Source organism: Nicotiana attenuata, unplaced genomic scaffold (genome assembly GCF_001879085.1).
Source record: "Nicotiana attenuata strain UT unplaced genomic scaffold, NIATTr2, whole genome shotgun sequence".
NCBI classification, from domain to species: Eukaryota; Viridiplantae; Streptophyta; class Magnoliopsida; order Solanales; family Solanaceae; genus Nicotiana; species Nicotiana attenuata.
Genome location: NW_017675913.1, coordinates 29,156 through 52,964, shown reverse-complemented (window position 1 = coordinate 52,964; position 23,809 = coordinate 29,156). Strand labels below are relative to the sequence as shown.

Genomic DNA, 23,809 nt, shown 5'->3' with positions numbered 1-23,809 from the left:
ACATCTTCTTGGAACCCAACATTATCATCCACAACTTGATTTTCTTTCGAGGCATGCACATCACCGCCTCTCCCACTTCTTGTTGTGACTGCCATCACATGATTGTTCCCTCCCTTCGGGTTGACTACCGTATCACTAGGTAGAGCACCCTTAGGTCGGGTATTCAAAGCTTGAGAAATTTGGCCTAGTTGCACTTCTAGGTTCCGGATAGATGTGTTGTGGGAAGCCAATTGAGCATCGGAGTCTTGGTTCTTTTTCATTATTTGTTCGAACATCATTTCTATTCTTCCCATATCACTACCCGAAGAACTAGACCCTTGAGATTGAAAGGGGGTGGATTGTTTGGTTGTTGGAACATGGGGGGCCTTTGAAAACCTTGCCCCCGGTTGCCTTGATTTCCATTGTTATTCCACCCGCCTTGACTATTGTTGTTGTTTCAATTATTATTGTTCCCGCTCCAATTGCCTTGATTGTTACCTTGGTTACCCCAATTGTTGTTGTTCCAATTGCCGCCACCTTGTTGTTGGTTGTTGTTATTCCAATTACCGCCAACTTGTTGATTGCCCCAATTTCCTTGGGGGCGCCACTGTTGATTCCCTTGATTTCCTCTATTTCCTTGGTAGTTATTGACATGTTGGCATTCCTCGCTTTGATCATCATAGCACTCATTTGAATAACCACCACCTTCATTGTTGTTGTCAAATTGCTCACCATTACCTTGAGGTTGTTGTTGCCCTCTTTGCCTCCTTTTTAGCATAGAAACACCTTCCATTGCATTGACTTGGCGCGGGTTTTGGACTTGTTGCAATTGCGCCTTCGCCAATTGATTCATAGTCGTTGTAAGTTCGGCAATAGCTTGGCCATGATCGTTCAATTCCTTGTGCAAATGGATGACCGTGGGGTCACCTTGAGGCACATTCGCTCGGCTTTGCCATGCCGAAGAGGTGTCGGCCATTTCATCAAGTACATCACATACCTCTTGGTAAGAAAGTTTCATAAAGTTCCCTCCGGACAATTGGTTCACAATGCACTGATTCGTGGTGTTGATGCCCCGATAAAAAGTTTGTTGTATCATTGCCTCGGTCATGTCGATATTAGGGCACTCCTTCACCATTGTTCTATATCTTTCCCATATTTCGTGCAAAGGTTCCGTTGGCATTTGCTTGAAAGCTAGAATCTCATCCCGAAGAGCCGCCATATGACTTGGAGAAAAGAACTTGGCAATAAATTTGTCCGCCAATTCATCCCATGTGGTGATAGAATGATTTGGAAGAACCAGTCCAACGCTTTACCCCGAAGAGAAAACGGGAAAAGCCTCAATCTCAATGGTCCTCTGACACGTTTGTTTGTTTGCTGCCCCAGCATGTATCTACGAACCCCTTCAAGTGCTTGTATGCATTTTGATCGGAGGCGCCCGTAAAATATCCTCGTTTCTCGAGCAGTGTTAACATGACATTTGTGATTTGAAAGTTCCCCGCCCGGATTCGGGGAGGAACAATGGCACTCGCATACCCTTGATTTTGGGAGAACTCTTGGGACTGCTCTTGGCGGTGGCGGAGGAGGGTCTGGAATAGGATTGTTATCATTAGCCTGACGGCCTTTACGTGGAACCTGAGGTACGGGAACCTCATCATGATCTATATCTTATACCTCCTCCCCCGCCATGGCATTGCCCATAGGGTCATTAGCATTTAAACCCATAGTACCTAAATGATCGACACAAACAAAATTAGTAAACAAGAAGGAAAGAGAAGCAAAACACAAAACTAACCAAACAGATAGTCAACACCGTAAGCTCCCCGGCAACGGCGCCAAAAAGTGATCGCTGCCGACTCGACACTACACTAAGGTAGGAAGAGCGGGTCGCAATAGCTTTTACCCGAATAGTTATCGGGATCGAATTTCCACAGGGAGCTAGTAGTGGAGTTGTATTGTCTGTCTAGTTTAGAATTGCGGTTGTGCTTCTAATGTCACTTCAAACATTTTTGGTTTTTCTTGCTAAGTTATGCTACGGGAATATTGCTAAGTTGTATTTAATATAGAGAAAGGCACTAGGGTCATGGCATTGCCTAGGTGGCTAATTAACGGGTAGATAATACTAAGGATAGATTGACATGTTTGGGGCTTATGTTATAACCGTTGCACAATTGTACCCACTCTCACACCTCTCAGTAGAGAGAGTGATTTTGCCCAATTGACTCTCTCGAGACCAATTGGGTAGGCCAATTAGACCAAGCAACTAGGGTTCAAGTAGGGTGATTACTCTCTCGAGATTTAACCCGTTAATTGGGACTACCATTTCCCATGGGTCCATCCCAATTCCTTGTTGGGTCAATTTTGGGGTCATGGACTCTCTTTCTCAAGAAGAGTTAAACCCACAAAGCTAGAATCAGTGTTCGCAACCACTAATCCTTAATTAAAACCTAAAATCAACCCAAATAACAAACACCCAATATCAATCTAGCCTTAGATGGCAACACCCATCAATTACCCACACCAGGGTTGAGCCACAACCCTAGCTAGTGAGTTTAGCTACCCATGCTAGATACAGAAATTAAAGAAGTAAGCATATTAATTAATTGCTAGGAAGAAATACAATATTGAAGAGCAAAAGTGCCAAAAATGGCTAAACTATTCGGTCACATGAGCTCAGCTGTGTTCAGAACATCAAACTTAACCTAAAAATGGAAAAAGGTCCTATTTATACTGGGCTGGAAAAACTAGACAAAAATACCCCTGCGGGGTCAGCGCGGACAGCGCAAACATGACCGCGGCCGCACTGGCTCTTGAACTCTTGGTTTCTTCTTCTCTGAAGTTGAGGACCGCGGACCGCGTGAAAATGTAGCACGGCCGCGGTGGAAGCTGGCGTGGCCGCACAAAAATGAACGCGGGCCGCTTTGCTTGGAAGTGGTCAAATTTTTGGCTCTCTGAATCTCTGCTCCGCGGACCGGGTAAAAGAGTAGCGCGGCCGCGGAGCCTGACCGCGGACCGCGTGGAAATAACCGCGGCCGCATAACCATCCCTTTGAATCTACCATCCTCCGAACCTCCTAGTGCGGCCGCGTTCACAGTTGTGCGGTCCGTACTAGGTCCTCTTTTCCTCAACTTGCTTAGTCTTTGACACTTGAGCAGGTTTCACTCCTTTTTGAGCTGATATTTGACATTCGTCGCTTTGTCAATCAAACCTGCAATCAAGTACAACTTGTGAGCATTTTGGGACTATTTTGTAGCAATTTTTAACCAAAGCATAGGCAAGTAGGGGCATAAAACACGTTAAGATCCTAACTTATCAAGCACCGATGAGGATCATAGGAGAGCGAACAGAGAAAGATATAAGGAGGCTAGGAAGGAGGCGAAAGTAGCGGTCACAGAGGCTAAGACTGCTGCTTTTGGTCGGCTTTATGAGGAACTGGGGGGCAAAGGTGGGAATAAGAAGTTATTTCGATTGGCCAAAGCGAGAGAGAAGAAGGCTCGCGATCTGGGCTGTTTAATGTTATCTTCAAGACAAAGAGGATGCCTGATGAGTGGCAGTGGAGTACAATGGTTCCGGTGTACAAGAACAAAGGCGATATCCAGAATTGTAACAACTATAGGGGTATCAAGTTACTAAGTCATACCATGAAAGTCTGGGAGAGGGTGGTGGAAATGAGGATAAGGAGGGCGGTGTCTATATCGGAAAACCAGTTCGGGTTCATGCCGGGCCGTTCTACTACGGAAGCTATCCACCTTATAGGAGGTTGGTAGAACTATACAGGGATAGGAAGAGGGATTTGCATATGGTGTTTATTGACCTAGAGAAGGCATATGACAAGGTCCCTAGGGACGTCCTTTGGAGGTGTCTGGAGGTGAAAGGTGTGTCGGTGGCTTACATTAAGGCGATAAAGGATATGTATGATGGAGCTATGACTCGGGTTAGGACTGTGGGAGGTGACTCAGAGCCTTTTCCGGTGGTTATGGGATTACACCAAGGATCTGCGCTCAACCCGTTCTTAATTGCTCTGGCGATGGACGCACTGACACACCATATCCAAGGAGAGGTGCCATGGTGTATGTTGTTCGCTGATGATATAGTTCTGATTGATGAGACGCGAGGCGGCGTTAATGGGAGACTGGAGGTATTGAGGCAGACTCTAGAGTCTAAAGGTTTCAAGTTGAGTAGGACTAAGACGGAATATGTGGAATGTAAGTTCAGCAACGTGACGGGGGAAGCGGATGTGGAAGTTAGGCTTGACTCACAGGTTATCCTCAAGAGAGAAAGTTTTAAGTACTTAGGGTCAATTATCCAGGGAGATGGGGAGATCGATGGGGATGTTACGCACCGTATAGGAGTGGGGTGGATGAAATGGAGGTTAGCGTCTGGAGTCCTGTGTGACAAGAATGTGCCACCAAAACTCAAAGGTAAGTTCTATAAAGCGGTGGTTAGACCGGCCATGTCGTATGGAGCTGAATGTTGGCCAGTCAAGAATTCACATATCCAGAAGATGAAAGTAGCAGAAATGAGGATGTTGAAATGGATGTGTGGGCACACTAGGCTAGATAAGATTCGGAATGAAGATATTCGGGAGAGGGTAGGCGTGGCTCCCGTGGACGACAAGATGCGGGAAGCGCGGCTTAGATGGTTCGGACACGTGTGGAGGAGAATCCTAGATGCACCGTTAGGAGGTGTGAGCGGTTGACTTTGGCAGGTACGAGAAGAGGTAGAGGGCGGCCTAGGAAGTACTGGGGCGAGGTGATCAGGTAGGACATGGAGCGACTTAAGATTTCCGAGGACATGGCTCTTGATAGGAACATGTGAAGGTCGAGCATTAGGGTGGTAGGCTAGGGGGTAGTCGAGAGTTCTTCCCTCTTTGTACCGGGTAGTCTGTTAGAGTTTCGTTAGGTTTGTTAGCGGTCTTTGTTGTATTCACATTGGTGTTTTGCATAGTTTTGTGTTATTGTCCTTTCACTTATTTGTTGTGGTTATTTTCTTTCTGGTATCTTTTATTGTTACATTTTTTTTCTCTTATTTCTTTTCTGATATTATTGCCTTTCCTGTTGAGCCGAGAGTCTCCTGGAAACAGTCGCTCTGCCCTTTTCGGGGTAGGGGTAAGGTCTGCATACACTCTACTCTCTCCAGACCCCACTAGTGGGATTTTACTGGGTATGTTGTTGTTTGTTGTTTTTTCTATAAGCAAAAGGGTGAATCAAATTCTTTTTGGCCCATCCTAGCAGCCTACTTTTCCCTTGAACAAATATTTTATTCTTTTGACTAGCCTTTTCTTTTGCATTACATTCACTTCTGTAGTGACCAGTCTTACCACAGTGTGTGCAGATTCTGTTCTCAGGAAGTATGAGGTACTTGCTTTTGGGATCCCACTTAGGTGCAGGGGTCCCGTAGCCAAGTCCTGTCTTATTGCTACTATGGTGTTCATGTAGCCATGAAAGTGCATCAGAGGACCTATTCCATTTATAGGTTTTGTCTAGCTCGTGCTTAACCTTACTTAGATCCTCCTTAAGGACTCTTATCTGCTCATCTCTTTTGTACAACTCGTCTTTCATTTTTTCTAGGTTTTCTTCTAATGTGAGTTGTGAGTGATCAGCTTTCTTTTTACCTGTTCCTAATTTCAATTTTAGATTTTCAGATCTTAGCTCTAGGATAGTGATGTTAAGTTCATGAACCTTGTTCTTTAACTCATCATTTTTACTATTACTTTCACTAGCCCTAAGTTCCAGATTTTTGCACTTAGCTTTCAAAATCACACATTCCTTAGACAGTTGTTCCTTTTCATTGTTTAGATCCTCAGATTCATCAATGAAATCCAGGAGTAACTTAGATTGCCTTTCTTTAGACAAAAATTTGATCTTCTCTTTGAGATGAATTATACTTACCTCAGATTCCTCATCGGATTCTCCAATTGCCATAAGTGTTTGTTCATCTCCATCTTCATCCTCTGAGTCCTCATCTGAGCTTTCTCCCCAGGCAGCAACCATAGCCTTTGTTGATCCTTTGTTCTTCTTGGGTTAAACATGTTCCTTCTTCCTATTCCTTCGTTCAGTTCTTTCCTTCTTCCGTTCAATTTCCCATTGAGGCAGTTTTTGATGTGGTGATCAGTAACACCTCTCATTGGTTTATTTTTTAGGAACCCTTGGTTTGTTGTAGCTTCCACTTCTTGAAGGACCCTTTCCTCTCATTAGGTACTTCTTGAAGTCCTTTGTGATCATGGTCATTTCATCCTCCTCGAGATCAACATCTTCAGTGATTCTGAGTGTCAGGCTTCTTTCCTTCTTGGGTGCATCCATCTTCATGGTTTGCCTTCTAAGTTCATAGGCAGTGTGATTTCCAATTAGCTCATCCAACTTATGAGTGACAATGTTCTTTGATTCCTAAATATCAGTGATTTTGCTTTCCCAGGAGATTGGCAGAACCCTTGTCAAAATCTTCTCAACTTTGTCTTCTTCAAGCATAACCCTTCCAAGAGACTTAAGTTCATTTGTCAGTGTGGTGAACCTTGTATACATCTCCTGGATGGTTTCCCCTTCCTTCATGGTGAAATTCTCATATTGAGAATATAGCAGTGCTCCTGCGGACCTCTTCACTTGAGATGTTCCTTCATGAGCCACTTGCAAAGTGTCCCAGATTTCCTTAGCAGTGGTACAGCTTTGAATTTTATTGTACTCGTCTGGACCAAATCCACACACAAGCTAAGGCCATTTCTTGGCCTTAGCATTCTTTTCCCATTTCCTCAAGTCCCCAGCATTGAAGTCAGCTCTTGTTTTTGGCACATCTACTCCTTCGGCATTCTTCTTCATGGTAGCCAGGGGACCATCAGTGACAATTTCCCATAACTCATAGTCTTCTCCGATGATGTGATCTCTCATCCTGTTTTTCCACCAAGAGTAGTACTGGCCATTAAAGAGTGAAGGCCTATCAGTGGATTGCCCTTCCCAGTTTCCAGGTGGTGCGCTCATCTTGATCTGTTCCTAAGGTGTTAGCCTCTTCAAGGATAACCTGGCTCTGATACCAGTTGATGTTTTATACTTCAATACCACACAAGAGGGGGGGGGTGATTTGTGTGGTTACTAATTTTTCGCTTAAACTGATTATGGTAGGACCTGATTCTTCTATGTGTTCCTTCTACTACTGTTGCGGAATAATAAATATAGAAAGTAAAGAACACAAGTATTTTTAAGTGGAAAACACCCGGCTCAAAAGGTGAAAAAATCACGACCTACTACTCAGTACGATTTTCCCCAACACTTCACTAAATCACTGAGCCAAAACAGCATTTACAAAACTCTTTGTAAACCTAAGGATTACCTCTAATCTCGTTGTAGCAACCAGCCTCTACCTGCTGCGACAACTTCAAGTTAACTCTAACTTGAATACTCAAAGTACCTATGACAATTGCTTCTAAATAAAGCTAAACGGTACAATATGAGAACACCTACTACAATTGAACTAGAAATGAAGAAACATAAAACTCTTTATGGAGCTGGTTCTTCAATCTGGTTCATGTAGCTTCAGATTTGCACACTTGAATCACACACGAACTGCTTGTAAAAAGCCTTGCTATTTTGCTCTCAATTCACGTTTAACTTATGCGTTTTTGTGCAACACCTGTAATGTGAGAAAATCCTGCAATTTATAAAGTTAGTAGATAAAGAAATTACTAGAGTTCTGATGCAACTCTTCCTTGGTAGAAGAGTTCTAGTTGATTTCAACTTCTAACTCATTCCCTATCTTGGATAGTGTTCTCTTTGATTAAGGAGTCCTTCTCCTTATCAATTATGCAATCTTTTTGATCAGGAGATATTAAATAAACCAAGTTAAGCTTATCTCGTTCACGTGCATCCCACATGCTCGAATTTGCCCGTTTCTATGCACACAAGGGATGGACCTGGTTCATGCCTGAGTTCCTTTGTCAGTCTTCAAAACTAACCTTTACTTGTGCCAACAACTATGTTCCGATTCAATGATAAGGAAGATAGAGTTGGGGTAGGAGTCTACGATGCGATACTAATGTATAGTTGGGGGAGATACATGATAACTATGAATAGGAAGCAAAAACTATTATGTTAAAAAGTTCGAGGGTGTTACTAGTATCTGTTATGAATCTCCCATCAATATTAGATATCGGACAATTCTTATCACCAAGGCTTAAACAAATTAGAAGAGGCAAACCCTTCTTTTCAAAGTTACAAATGTTTCCTGTATATTTCTTATATCATATAGTATATGCAGATTTCCTTGGTCAGATCTCTTGATCCAATCTGTTTGGGATACAAAATTAAATATTTCTTTCCAAGTTTTAACTAAGTCCAAAACCTTTCTCAATAACTGAAGTTCCAACCAATTTTTCGAAACAAGAATGTCTACACAAAAAACGAACCTCACCGCAACTCCCATCAGTTCTTATCCTCAATTCATCCACGTTATCAGATTCCCCTTCGCATTTGCCACGTTATAATCTTCATTTCTATCCATCGTTTAGATAATTATTATAAATCCTTTAGTATTTGTCCAAGAATTTTTAAGTGATCATGGAAACAAGAAAGAAAAACATTAGAATTGTGATGTTGCCATGGCTAGCTCATGGTCATATCTGCCCATTTCTAGAGCTAGCAAAAGCACTTTCAAAGAGAAATTTCATCACTTACCTCTTTACTACACCAGTAAATCTCACTTTTTTCAAACAAAGACTTTCTGTGAAAGAATCCATACGTATTAAGTTAATGGAAATCCAACTTCCAAATTTGCCTCAACTTCCTCCTCATTTTCACACAACCAATGGCCTTCCACCCCATCTCATGAACACTTTAAAAAAGGCATTTCTCATGTCCAAACCTGATTTTTTCACAATTCTTGATACTTTAAAACCAGACTTAATCATCTATGATTTTCTCCAGCCATGCATTCCAACAATGGCTGCTACATTGAATATCCCAGCTGTCCTATTTCTCACTCCTGGTGCTGCATCAAATAGTTATCATTATCATGGTAGGAATAATAATCCAAGTTCTGATTACCCTTTTCGCGAAATCTTTTTTCGTGATCATGAGCATAGGAAAAACAAGGAAATATTCGATTTGCTTGAGAATGATGGCATTGATGAGAAAAATGGTGTCACGAGATGCTTTGAAAGATCACATGACATCGTCTTGATCAAGACTTTTAAAGAGCTCGAAGGCAAATATATCGATTACCTCTCAGTGTTGTTCAAGAAAAAGTTTGTTCCAGTTGGCCCTCTTGTTCGAGAAATTGAGCAAAATGGTAAGCAACATTGTGAGATCATTGAATGGCTCAATGAGAAAGAAAAATGTTCGACGATTTTCGTTTCATTTGGGTCTGAATGCTTCTTGTCCAATGAGGAAGTTGAAGAATTGGCACTAGGACTTGAGCTTAGCATGGTGAATTTCATATGGGTAGTTAGATTTCCAATGGGAGAAAAAAAGAATATTTTAGAGGTTTTACCAAAAGGATATTTTGAGAGGGTTGAGAATAGAGGGATAGTAATTGAAGGATGGGCACCACAAGGAAGAATTTTGGAGCATACGAGTATCGGGGGATTTGTGAGCCATTGTGGTTGGAGTTCAGTAATGGAGGCGCTTAATTTCGGTGTTCCAATTATAGCCATGCCCATGCAACATGATCAACCACTAAACGCAAGGTTAGTGGTAAATGAAGTAGGGGTAGGAATGGAAATTCATAGAGATGAGGAAGGAAATCTTGGCAAAGAAGAGGTGGCTAGGATTGTAAGAGAAGTGGTGTTGGAGAAAAGTGGAGAGAGATTGAGGGAAAAAGCGAAGGAATTTAGTGAGATAATGAGAGAAAATGGAGAAAATGACATTGATGAGGTGGTGGAAGAGTTGCATAAGCTATGCAAGAAAACATTAAGGCATAACTACTACCTAGGAAAACTATTTTAGAAAGAAAGAAAGAAAAAAAAGAGCCTTATTTACCTTTTATCTTTTTCTGTTTTGTTTGTCTTAGTGAAAAGCGGAGCCTTGGCATAACGAAAGCTTCTTTGTCTGGTTTTCTTTCTTTGTTCCTTTAACTTTAATTTGTTCAATGAATTTCTCCAAAGAGATCATTGGTGGGATTTGTCTTTGAAAATCAATCCTTTTGAATAGAGGGCCGACGTAATGGAACATAGTCCCTAAGTTTCATTTTATGTGATTGCGTCTGATTGGGGTCGTGACTCGTAAGTATAAAGTTTAAAAAGAAAGACTTGAATTTTATGGTCTAAAATAAGCCATATACACTTGCATGATTATAAATTTTTCATTAAGGGTTAGATAGGAAGTGTATAATTAACTTATTTCTAAATATAAAAATATGTTCTTTTCGGCACAGATTTAAATAAAGTTCAAGAGAGAGAGCGAAACGTATTTTTTGAGTGTCAAACAACATAAAGAATGTATAAGGTTCACTATACCACTAGTATTATTTTGAATAAATAATTAAGTTTAAACATTTACTATGAAAGACTTTATTATTTATTTATTTATTTTATTTGAATGTAAAAATTAAAATGACAAAATAAATTAAAAGAATCAATATTATATAGTAGTTAAATCAAAGTAATAATATTGGACAAGTGACTTAAATTTAAGGAGAAAAGTGTACAGGTTACACATCCTCTTTACCTCAAAGTATGAGCCATGAAAATGGGAGGTATGTAGAAGTCAGCATCAGCTACTGAAACACTTGATAGCAAACAAGTGAAGCAAACAACATGAAACAATACGCCAAAAAAGAAAAAGGGAAGTTCTATCACCAGAACAACAATAAAAACAGTAGACTTGCCACAAAATCTCTTATCCAGATGAACCATGTGTCTTCAGTCCCATGCAGAGACAGAAACATTACTTTCAACCTCCCTGGACTGTCATGGTATTCTCATTCACCATAAAGCAGCATAACTCAAGTCAAGAATAAATAACGAGTTTAAGTTCTATGCACGGGCAAAGTAAATAATATGAGTATTTACATAATCTCGGATCATTTATATGGTGGTAAATCTCTATGATAATGATTAATTGGTAGCCAAGTAAAAAATGGTAACCAACCTACTATAACATGTTGTATTAACTAACGGTATTAAGAATCTTTCTATTGGCAGCGTATAAGTTAAATCCATAGATAATGTAATGCAAGAATCACATTAACTCAAGCCGAAACCTCTTCAAATAAGTTCAAATGATGAACAGCAGCCTTTGGTCAATAACGGAATAATCCCTGCTTGCACAAAGGCTATCAATCACACAAGTCTTACAACTGCTAAGTGACGAGTATTGCTAGTTTCATTTACGGGTATTAATTCTAACCACCTTCAGTTCACTTTTTGTTTACAAGAACTTCACTTCTGTAAACTCTCTCTATACTAGCCAACGAAGAATAGATATCTATATCTATCTGACCAGTGCTACTAAATGACATCACATACAATTTCTCAGTATGCACAGTAAGAGAGTTGATTGTCTAGTTGTAAATAAGCACAACTTCTATCAGATAGCTAGCAATACACAGACATATATTATAAGATCATATACTATAGTTTTGACAGCTTAAATAACTTCACTTCCTTTGGCAAAAACCAGGATAAGATGTTGAAGTTAACTAGACAAAACAAATCACGAAGCTGTACAACAGTAATATAACAAGCCATGAATTGTCTTATCTGTCGGATAGACGTTGCATAAGTCCTCTCAATGGCCAGGAGAGGCGCTGCAAATGCAAGCATCATCTTTGGACTTTAGGAGGCAAAGGATGCATGCATCCCAATGTTGCCCTGGAAAATGCACATGCTCCGTGAATAAGGATTTTGAGAAAATAAATCCACATGCTTCCAGATTGCGAGGAGACCAAAGAAATAAGTAAATAAAATCCATAGGTATGTTACAACAAAGTGCAATGATTTCACCAATTTCAGTGCTCAGTTAGAAGCTTCAGAAGTAGGAAAAGATAATAGACTTATTAAGATGATCCTCCATTTTATTGATAGGTACATGACATCCTAAAAACTAAATGTATCCTTACACATGGATCTACTGTTGGTTTCTTCCAACTCAGAAAACAATTATTCAGGAAACACTAACTGCTTCATTCTTATCTGTTTTCCGCCCCCTTGAAGAGAGCTTTTGGGTTGTAACATTTAAACTTCGACATTTCCATAGCAGGAATGTCATTGACTACATCAGAAATCAGGGAAAAGGTGATTTTTACAGTTCGATGCTGATACTGGAAAATACCCAAAGTCCTACAGAAAAAACATTCGTCACAAAGTTCAAAGTATGAATTTAAGAATAATAAAGTCGATTTCTTTTCAAGAATATATGGCAAGATAACATAGTTACAAATGGGGCAACTGTCTACAATGGTGGAGGTTAACGACCAAGACAGAATTAACAAATGTGTCACCTATTTTCATGCCTTTACAATGCTACTCAAGTCAAAACATGGATGTGGTCCTACCATCAAAAAGAAAGCCAAAATGGAAACATTAATTATCAACTGACATGAATACCAGTTCCAGCAGAAATTAAAGTCCTGAGCTCCGTCAAATGTTCGTCATTTGAGATATGGAGTGCGATGCGGAGATTTGTTAGTAATGCTTCTTGTTCCCAACTCAAGGGACCAGAAGCATACAATGCCTCCAAAGTGCAGCGATAAGCATGCAACTCCAGCTCATGAATACTTGCTGCAACATTATCCTCCGAAGAAAGACGGCAGCTTTCCTCCTCATGTGCTTCTGCTGAACCTTGAAAAGACTCTGCATCACTGCACAGAAGATCAGGTACATGATAATGAACTTCGGCTGAAAAGCTAGAAATTTTATCAGGACTCTCATGATAAATACTACAACTACCAACTGAGCATGCATCACTATCAGAATCATTAGATTCTCCAATTCTGGCAGCGGAATAGCCATTGGCACCACTCTTTTTTGTAGGTTTCAATCCGTAATATTCATCAGACCAATTGTTAAATGAAGCACCCACACACTTCTCATCCATCATATTTCCTTTGCACTTGGCAATAACATGTGTCTTGCCCCCTAAGGAAGCCGGAACTATTCTTTGTCTCTTAAAACCTCTCTCAGCTGCCACTACCTCCTGAATGTTTCTAGATGATTCATCTGACACCCTTTTCAGTGACACCAAAGAGCTAGAATGAGACTTCTGCCTTTTAATGTTTCCCTGAGCAGCAAAATCTCCGTCTCTAACATGACAACCATTCCTAGCACTTAAGACCAGGCTCAACTTTTTACAAGGTTTTTGAGCAGAAAGCTGGTCAGGTTTTGCACAGGTACCAGATCCCTGTAAGTGAAAACCAAGACAGGGTCAAGAAATGCATCAAAAAGAAGGGTTATCTTTCCACTAATACATTTACTAGACAATGATAAAACAACCAACAAAACAAGGGATAAAGCAATGATCAGAATGGTTAAAGAGAGGTTAGTCTAAAGGGGAAAAACTCTTAAACAGCAAAACTTAACAAATACCAACACCATCAAGAAATTCTATCTAATAAAATTCAACAGATAAGATAGTAAAAGTGAGATGCTTAATTTCTTCTGTCATTCTACATTACTCGCAAATAAGGTCAAAACTCAAAACCAAAAAAAAGGAGAAAAATAAGAGCACTAGGAGAAGGGTGAAAGGGAGAGTCAGAATGAAGACTTGCCTTTCCGATCAAGTGCCATTTTTCATCTTGCCAACATTGTCGCACTCTGGTGTTTGATCTGTGAACCTTAATCTCCTGAGGACACCCAGTTGGGTGTACCAAATAATAGCCTCTGTTCAAAACATTCACAATTCTGGCAGTTTTCCATGAACAGTTATCGAACACCTCGATTATTTGACCAGTTTCCCCATTCTCCACACCCTCTAGAGAAGGGGGACACGGTCTGATGTCCCTCCTCGAAACCCTCTCGACCCTCGCATAGCTTTCCATACCTGGATAACAATTATACATTACAGAGTAAGTATGCCCATTACCAGAGAGGATCTCAGCGGGAGACCAAGATACGGGCGAATCGTTCTTGTTCATCACCTCAACTTTACTTCCTCTTTTAAACCTCATGACCTATGATTTAGCCAACAATTAATAACCTGATTTTCACAAAGAAAAAGAAAAACATGAGAGCTATACATAGGAACCAAGCAAATTCTTGTCCAGGTAGAATTAATATGAGATCAAAACTACAAACAAACAAAAATGGCATTTAAATCACAACATGATTAACTAAATGTAAAGTGATATATAAAGAGAGAAATATCAACAAAGTTTCTTCTTTTCCAATAAAATAAAAGTACCCATAAAAAGAGTGTATTTTTCATCAATATGATTCTCAGATATATACAGGAAGCAAGAACAAAAACTCTACTCAAAGCCCCACAAAACAAAAAACACTCAAGCTAAAACATAAAATTAAAAAATAATAATTAGTACTATAAATTTCAAAATACTTGATGAAAACACATTGATCAAATTTTTTTAAAAAAAAAATCAAGGAACAAACTAGAGTAGGCACTAATCAGAACATATGTATAAAACAGAACAAAAAATAGAGAATAAAAAAATTAATAACAAAGATTAATATTTTATGAATGAATTGCAGGAATGATCAAAAAATACCCAGAAAATTTTACCAAAAAATCGATAAATTAGGTTTGGGAAATTTAAAAAATAGACATGAAATTTAAGGACCTTTTCTTGAAATTGAAGCAATGCTTCAGCTTGTGAAGTTGTTGATCGCAAATAAAATTGATTTTCTCAAAGAAACTAAATGAATTTTCCCTTTGTCGGATTTGGGTAAATGGTATTTTTGTGTTCTAGGGTTTGGTTTTTGTTGGGGAAGAAAATTAAATAAGAAAAGAAAATAATTTATGAGAAAAATAAAAATAGAGAGAAGGGTATTATTGGAAGATAATGATGATTTGATTCCAGAATTTGATCCACCAGAAAAAAACTTTAAGGGCCCCATGAAACGATGCACGCTTTTTTTGTTTGTTTCAAGAATATTAATTTCTTTTTTTATTTTTTTCGTTTGTGTTTACAACTAATTACATGTCCATTTGGTATTACATGGAAATATTCTCTGTAAAAAATTTACTTCTTTTATTTTAATTTATATGACACACTTTCTTGTTGGAATATATCAAAATGTTGACTTTGTTTTGTATTTATCCTTCATCGCTTTTAGAATACATAGGATCGTTGAAATTACTTAAACTAGAAAATAATTACGGGATACAATTAGATATAATTTTACATTACGTTTGGTTGGTGTTCCATTTTCATATAAGTAAATAAGTAATATAGGTATAAATTTATATTTCAATTCTTGTATTATTTTTTAGCAGATTCAACATGAAATAATTTAGACAGAAATAACTTCACGAAGATAAAGCACCTAAAGATTGGGATAACTTTGATTTTATCTTTTTATTTTTATTCACTTTTAAAACAAAGGTAAATTATTACCTTTTATATTATATATTCTACTTACAATTTTAATATAATGAAGCCATTTACCAGGAAATCGGCTTATTAATTCCAACATTACATTCACTGCATTATAATAACTTCAGAAGTCTGTCTCTAAATGAATGACTCCTAAATTCATTAAACTATTCACTCAGAAATTGTTATATAAATGAAAATAATAGTACTATTACTTTTGAAAGTCTTATGGAGTAATAACGATTTATTAGTATAAGGGTAAATAGGGAACTGTGGTGATATTTAGTGATCGTCATGAATAGTACAAAATTGGAATTCTAGTTAATAAATATCAATTAAAGATAAGTTTAAAGTTTAAATTCTTATTAGAGCGAGTCACGAGAAAATTTCTCGTGCAATATATTTAATCTTAATGAAGATAATTAATTTGTTAGACAAATAGGTAAAATATTAATGTAGCCGCAAGTACCTTTGACTGTCTAAATAAAAAAATATAAATGATAAAAAATAATTTATGCTTACATTGTCGTAACCGCTTGCGCTATGAGTAGCAAAGACTTGTATCAAAAAGTAATTAATGGTAAATTAGCATTCATCAATCATCAATATTTATCTGTTTAAGAAAAAGTAATTGGAGCATGAGAATAGCGGAATTAAACTCGGGTAACACTTATTTACATCCCTTAAGTTTGCTTTAAAAATTAAACTCATCCTCCAACTTTAAACAATTATCATTTTGCTCCTCATATTAAAGGTGACTTCTTAAAATACCTATTTTACCCTCTACAAATTTTATCTCTTATTTTAATTCTTTAATATAATGAAATTTTCTTATTTTAATTTATGTTATTGACTAACATATAGACAAATTAAAAAAAAAAAAAAAAAAACTTTTCGAAACAAAAAAAAAAGTGAGAAGTAATAGTCAAGAATATAAGTTAATGATGTTCAATGTGAAATAAATGAGAAAATAAGAAATTACAATAAATAATTTACTCGTATCAGTAATTTTATTAATAGCGATCAAAACTCAATCTATTTACAAAATTGAGAATAAAAGAGAGTGAAATTTTTATAAATTATACAATGCAAGTAATAAAATATAATAGGGCGAAAAATAGAGGTAAATTTTATAATAAATTTATGACATGATTATTTATTTATAATATTAGTGAGCTTAGATTAAATATATAATAATATATAATATTTTTAACATAAGAATAAATATCTGCATTAAAAAAATATATAAATAATATTAAAAAAATGTATTACATATATGGGGAGTCGAAAATGTCGAGGGTAATATAGACATTGCGTAGGATGAAATGATGAAAATGACAATTGTTCAAAGTTGAAAGATGAGTTTGATTTTTAGAGTAAACTTGGGGGATGTAAATAATTTTCACCCATCAAAATGTGGTGTTTTGCGCACAAACCTCGGCTAATTCATATATATATATATATATATATATATATATATATATATATATATATATATATATATAGTCACGACCCTAGTTCACCAACCATGTCGTGACGGCATCTGGTCCCCATGACCAGGTAAGCCTAACATTTGCGGAAATATAATAATTGCGGAAAAATAGAGAAAATCAAATCAAATATCTAAAGGAAACTGTACTGAATGTCGCTTGGCAAGTACAACTCAATATCACAAGTCTAAAACAATTCCCAAAACCCGGAAACTCACGGGCAACACAGGCTACAGAAGTGTATAGTAAAGGTTCCAAACTCCAGAATTTCTAACAACCGAAAGAAGGAAAACTAAGTACTAAAGATAGAGTAAGAGGAGACTCGTCGGTCTGCGGACGCAGCAGATCTACCTCGAAGTCTCCGTAGTCCTCCTGCCTCACTGATAGTGCGCCTGAGTGGAGGTACCTGAATGATCTGCACATGAAAAACATGCGCAGGAAGGGCGTGAGTACACCACAGCGGTACTCAATAAGTGACAAGCCTAACCTCGGTTGGGTAGTGACGAGGAAGGTCAGGGCCCTACTGAGACAAAATATACTAATAATAATAATTTAACAGTATAAAAATCTGACAGATATAATAAGTACAGCAGTGAGATAAGACAAGTCAACGAGGCTATAACAACTACACGAGTACAGAATAAACACAGAGTAAACACAACTCAATACCAATGATAACAATGAGGGTCTCCTAGGATACCGTCCTGTAGCCCCTTTTTCTCAACTGTCCAGTGGATCTCCCGGGATACTGTCCCGTAGTCCATCATATGTGTACATCCGAAGGATCTCCCGGGATACCGTCCCGTAGTCCAACCATCAATGTGCAGGGGGATCTATCGGGAATCGAACCCGCAGTCCCAAAGTAAAAGTGCAGGGGGATCTATCGGGAATCGAACCCGCAGTCCCAAAGTAAACAAACAAGGGAGGAGCTACCGGAATCCCACATCCGTAGTCCCAATGTAAAGGCACAATCACAACCAGAAGGTACACGGAAACGAAGTACAAAAGACAAGCAACAGGTAGTACTGGCCTAGCATGCTTCACGTAGTACAGTCAAGGCATCTTAAGCAATTAGGCAAGTTAAATCAACTAAACATGATTTCCTAATCTAGCACAAGTTATAATTGCAAGTAGAATAAAGCAAATATGAAAGGAACTCAATCTCGATATCTTAAGAAAACCGGATTTTCAACAATTGGCTCAAGTACGCACTCGTCACCTCGCGTACAAGGCACTCAAATCAACAAATAACAAATCCTAAGGGGAAAGGTCCCCCACACAAGGTTAGACAAGCCACTTACCTCGAACCGGCTCAATATCAATAGAAACCACGCCTTTAATGGCCCAAATCTATTCAATTCAATTACATATCGTAAATAATATTGCAAACAACTGATTCCGCTAATAAATTTACAGCTAGGGCGCAAAAATAGGTAAAATAACCAAAATGCCCCTCAGGCCAACGTCTCGGAATTGAATAATTTTCACATTTTCAGAACCCTCGTACTCTCACGAGTCTAACCATATAAAAATCTCCCAAATCGGAGGTCAATTGCCCACTCAAAACTCAATAATTAGGTCTATGAAGTTTCTTCCAATTTTCTCCAATTTTGACCTTGAATTCAAATTCTAATGGTGGATTTAACTATATATTGATGGAATACAACTAAATAGGGTCAAGAAAACATTACCCAGTGATTTTCTCTTCAAAATCCACCCAAAATCGCCTTCTCCCGAGCTCCCAATTGTTTTTTCTAACTTTTGAATTAACCGTCGAATTATCCCCTTTTCAGAACAGTCATTTCCGCTTCTGCGAACAAGGGACCGCTTCTGCGGTCCCGCTTCTGCGGACCACGAGCCGCTTCTACGGACCACGAGCCGCTTCTGAGGAAGGGGGCACCGGCCGGGTCGTTACATATNCAACATTCGGTTGACTTTTCCAAACAATCCTTCTCATAAAGAGACTTATTGTCTCATTTCTAACCGAACTCTTTCCGAATTACTTCAAATTCTCTAAACACATATAATGAAACATATAGAAGCAATAAACGGGGAAACGGGGCAGTAACTCCCGTAACAACCGGCCGGGTCGTTACATATATATATATATATATATATATATATATATATATATATATATATATATATATATATATATAAAACTTTGTCCACAAAAGCCGGACATAAACAGTTTCAGTGTAACTCTTTCTTGAAACCTCTCAAATCTTCTTCCTAAAAACTCTACCTCACTAAGCCACTCATCCTGCAGCATTGGAGCATGGATTTTAAGTTTGACCCAGGATGTGTGGGTGTTATTCCTCTATGGATCAAATTTTCTGGGCTTCCACTAGGTTTTTAGTCCATAAAAGCTTTGAGCAAATTGGCAAGTGTTGTTGGGAAACCTTTCTACACAGACATAATTACTGCTGAAATGGAAAAGGTATCATACGCAAGAGTACTTGTTGAAGCTGATGTTTCACATCCTCTACCTGATAGTTTGAAATGCAAACTCCAAAGGGGGTAATTAACCAACAGATTGAATATGATTGGAAGCCTAAATTTTGTTGTGAATGCATCAAATTTGGACATAATTCAAATATATGTTGGTTGACGGAAAATCAGGAAATGGAAGAGGAGTTCAAAGAACAGCCAAAGAGAAGAAGGAATAAAGGAAAGCAAAATAAAACTAATCTGAAATGGCTACCAAAGGAGCATAGGGGAGATGAAGCTGGTCAATCAGGGGTGCAAACAGAAATGGAGAAACAACCTATGGTTGAGACAGAAGGTTGTAATCAAGTGGCAAATGACAAGCATGATGAACCAGATCAGAAGAGTCAGGATGATAGAGCAAATGTCAAAGGGAAGGCTATTCAACAAGTTCAAGATGCATTGATCAACTCTAGCAATAGATTTGAAATACTGTAGATGAATGACACAGACATAATACAAGGGGACGATGGCACTCTCAGCTTCACCCAAAAATGAACCTCTATACTTGGAATGTAAGGGGGCTGAATAAGCCCTACAAACAGAAGGAGTTGAGGCTCTTTCTGAGGAAGTATAAGGTGGATTTTATTGGGTGTTTGGGAACAAGAGTTAAAGAGAAGAAGGCTGCTAGAATCTTGAAGCAAGTGGCTAGGGATTGGAGTGCTTGTTGCAGCTATAATGCACATTCAAATGGTAGAATTTGGTTACTATGGAAGAGTAATGTAAATGTCCATGTGTTAATGGTTGAAGATCAGTTGATACATTGTGAAATTCAAGAGATAAGCTCCAATTTCAAGGCTATGGTAACTGTAGTTTATGCAAGCAATGAAATTAATCAAAGGAATCAACTGTGGAGGAAACTCATTCAGATAGGAGCTAATATTCAAGACAGTTGGTTACTAAGTGGGGATTTCAACAATGTTCTTCACACTGATGACAGGATAGGAGCACCAATTACACAAGCAGAAACCCAAGGCTTTCAAGATATAATAAATACATTACAGCTTTCTCAGGCGAAGAGTTTGGGTTGGTACTATACTTGGTGCAACAAGCAACAACCTGATAAAAGAGTGTATAGTAGGATTGATTGGGCTTTGGGCAATTTTGAATGGCTACAACAGTATAACCATATTGAGGCATAATTTTGAATCCGAAAGTATCTAATCACTCTCCCATATTGCTCCAATGTAGTCAATGAGTAGAGCGGATTACATCCTAAGCCTTTTAAACTATATGGCTCAGTTATGGAGCATGCAGATTTCAAGGGGATAGTTAAAAGAGTATGGGAGCAGGATGTAAAGGCTGAACCAATGAAGAGAATCTGGATGAAGTTAAAAATGTTGAAGAGGGATCTAAAAGACTTAAACACTTATATGGCATCTTATAAGCACCAGCTCAATCAGGCCAGACACAAACTAGAAGTAGTCTAGAATGAACTCATGATTCATCATTTAGACCAGAACCTAATTGATCAAGAGAGGTTGGCACTGGAAGAGATAGAGAAATGGAGTAACATAGAAGAACAGGTCCTACAGCAAAAGTCCAGAGCAAACTGGATAGGATGTGGACATTCAAAATCAAAATATTTTCATGCACAATGAAAATTGAGGACAAGCAAGAAATTCATTGCTTCCATATACAATGACACTAGAGCTAAGCTAACAGATCCTGTACAAGTGGAGGATGAGTTCATCTCTTTCTTTACTAAGCTTATGGGTAAAGGTGGCAATACTCAAGGGTGCCCTAACTCAGAAGTCATACGCCAGGGGCCATGCCTTAATTTACAGCAGAAAGATGATTTGATTAAAGAAGTTACAAGGGAGGATCTTAAATGCTATAAAGGATATGCCCCATGATAAGGCCCCAGGGGTAGATGGGTTCCCTATTAAATTTTTTATTAAGCACTAGCAGGAGGCGGGGAATGACATTTGTGACACCACAAAGCAATTTTTTGCAACTGGAAAAATGCATAGAGGAATCAGCAGTACTGCCGTGACCTTAATTCCTAAAGAGCAAAACCCAAGCCATGTCAAAGATTATAGACCCATAGCATGTTGCACAATTTTGTATAAGATAATCACAAAGGTTATTACTGCTCGAATCAAGAAGGTCATTGGTGGTCTCATTGGGGAATCACAATCAGCATTCATTGAAGGTCGTAATATCACTGATAACATCCTTTTCACACATGAATTGTTCAAAGGCTACAATAGAAAAGGAATCTCCCCAAGGTGTGTAGTGGACTTGAGGAAAGCTTATGATACACTAAAATGGTGTTTCCTGGAGAGAATATTGCTAGAACTGGATTTTCCTCACAAGTTTATAAGCTGGGTAATGGAATGTATTACATCAGTGACATATTCCCTTAATATTAATGGTGAACTAACAACACCCTTCAAAGAAATGAGGGGAATAAGGCAGGGGGGGAGGGGTAATGTCACCCTATCCTTTTGTTCTGGATATGGAGTATTTACAGAGGGAGTTTGCACAATTGGTGAAGAACAGAGAGTTCAAATTTCATCCCAAGTGTAAAAAACTTGGAGTGGTACATGTCTGTTTTGCATATGATCTACTTATGTTCTGCAAGGCTGATATTCAGTCCATTCGATTGCTGAAGCAGACCTTTCTAAAGTTTTCTGAGGCATCTGGTCTTCAAGCAAATGCAGATAAAAAGTTCTATCTACTTAGCTGGTGATTTAAATGATCAGAAATATGACATTCTGCAAGAGTTGGGCTATTCTGAAGGCACTTTGCCTTTTAAATACTTGGGGGTTCCTTTGGCATCTAAAAAGCTCTCAATTATTCAGTGTTGGCCCTTAGTAGAGAAGATTACACAGAAAATAAACTGCTTGACTGCAAGGTTACTTTCATATACATGACAAGTACAACTGATTAAATCAGTTCTGTTAGGAATTCAACACAGATTTTCCTATTACCTAAAAAGGTGATGAAGATGGTCGAAGCTATATGCAGATCCTTCTTGCGGACAGGTACATCTAATGTCTCTAAAAAGGCATTAGTCTCGTGGGAGAAAGTATGTTAACCACAAGTTGTAGGAGGCCTCAGTGTGATGAATATGGTCTATTGAAACAAACTGCTGCAACTAAGCACTTGTGGGCAGTGGCAAAAAAGAAGGATTGTCTATGGATCAAATGGATTCATACATTTTATATAAAATATCACATGTTGGAGCACATGCCAATACCTAAGAATGCAGCTTGGGTGGTTAGAAAAATCCTAGAGACAAGGAAATTTATTGGAGAAATTCAGGGTATTCAAGGTGACCTCATTAGCAGACTGAGTCAACTACAGAAGGGAGAAACTTTCAGCATCAGGAAGCTCTATAGGTTGCAATTCCCTCAGCTCCAAAGAGTATCTTGGAAAGGTATTATTTTGCAACCAAATTTACATCCCAGATTCAAATTTATTTTGTGGTTAGCATTGCAGAGAAGACTAGCTACAGTTGATAGGCTCCTGAAGTTTGGGATTCAGATTCCTCAGCAGTGTATCTTCTGTAAAGTTTTTGATCATCTTTTCTTTGAGTGCACTATGACTAAAGAAATATGGTCGAGGTTACTGAAATGGCTTGGGCACAGTAGACCTATCCGAGATTGGCAGAGTGAAGTTACTTGGATAAATCAAGGTGCTACAAAGAAGAATGGATATTGGGCAATTGTTACCTATGTTTTTGGTATGCTAATATATACTATATGGAGAGACAGGAACAAACTCAGATTCAATGACAGGAACAAACTCAGATTCCATGGAGGGACAACAAGTGTCAGTAGCATATGCAGAGAAATAGCAATCCATATACACACGAGGGGAAGATTAATACAGAATTGGCAAGGAGCACTTGAGAAGCTTAATTATTATCCTCAGGCGATCTAGTGGCTGTATTGATTTGTAGTGTTTTTGCTTTGTAGTGATTCTGCTGCCTTAGTTTCTTCGTCGTAGTAGTTAGATTACTTAGACTACAGTTTTGATATAAACAGGATTGTAGATGGTCAGCATCTACTTGCTTTGTAACGTCTATTTTTTGGAATGAATAGAAACACTATTTACCAAAAAAAAAAAAAAAAAAAAAAAAAAACTACTCCACCAAAGTTCCAATTAATTAACTTATGAGTTACAACTGAAGAAGGAATTAAGGAACAAATAATTAAACCCAATATTGGTATTTATTAATTCCATCTTACGTTTTTTCAGTAGATTTTTAATTTACAGGATATTCTAAACGTATATTGTATCTCCAAAGTAGTTGCTTTATTATTTTAAAACTACCCTTGATTATATCAGTTTACTTACAGCACACGAAACAATTCAACTTGTTTTAATGATTATTATTGAGAAAATTTAAAAAAGAAAAAGAAAAGAATGAAAAA

General features: G+C 38.1%; 2 protein-coding genes across 3 annotated transcripts; one reads left to right on the top strand and one right to left on the bottom strand.

Annotated features, from left to right (window-relative positions):
- Positions 1 to 7,854: 7,854 nt before the first annotated feature.
- Positions 7,855 to 10,435, top strand: LOC109220572 (beta-D-glucosyl crocetin beta-1,6-glucosyltransferase-like). The gene has a single exon (XM_019385034.1). The coding sequence runs from the start codon at positions 8,520 to 8,522 to the stop codon at positions 9,903 to 9,905; it is 1,386 nt and encodes a 461-aa protein (XP_019240579.1). The 5' UTR covers positions 7,855 to 8,519; the 3' UTR covers positions 9,906 to 10,435.
- Positions 10,436 to 10,568: 133 nt separating this feature from the next.
- Positions 10,569 to 14,916, bottom strand: LOC109220573. Of its 2 annotated transcripts, none has more exons than XM_019385035.1 (4): positions 14,692 to 14,916; positions 13,666 to 14,093; positions 12,506 to 13,298; positions 10,569 to 11,770 (listed from the first exon to the last, which is right to left on the bottom strand). In XM_019385035.1, exons 2-4 carry the CDS (start codon positions 14,062 to 14,064, stop codon positions 11,688 to 11,690), a joined length of 1,275 nt encoding a protein of 424 aa, XP_019240580.1. In that variant the 5' UTR covers positions 14,065 to 14,093; positions 14,692 to 14,916; the 3' UTR covers positions 10,569 to 11,687. The 2 variants fall into 2 exon arrangements, with proteins under 2 accessions (XP_019240580.1, XP_019240581.1); XM_019385036.1 differs by having other exon boundaries at positions 12,498 to 13,298; positions 14,692 to 14,915.
- Between the last annotated feature and the right edge of the window lie 8,893 nt (positions 14,917 to 23,809).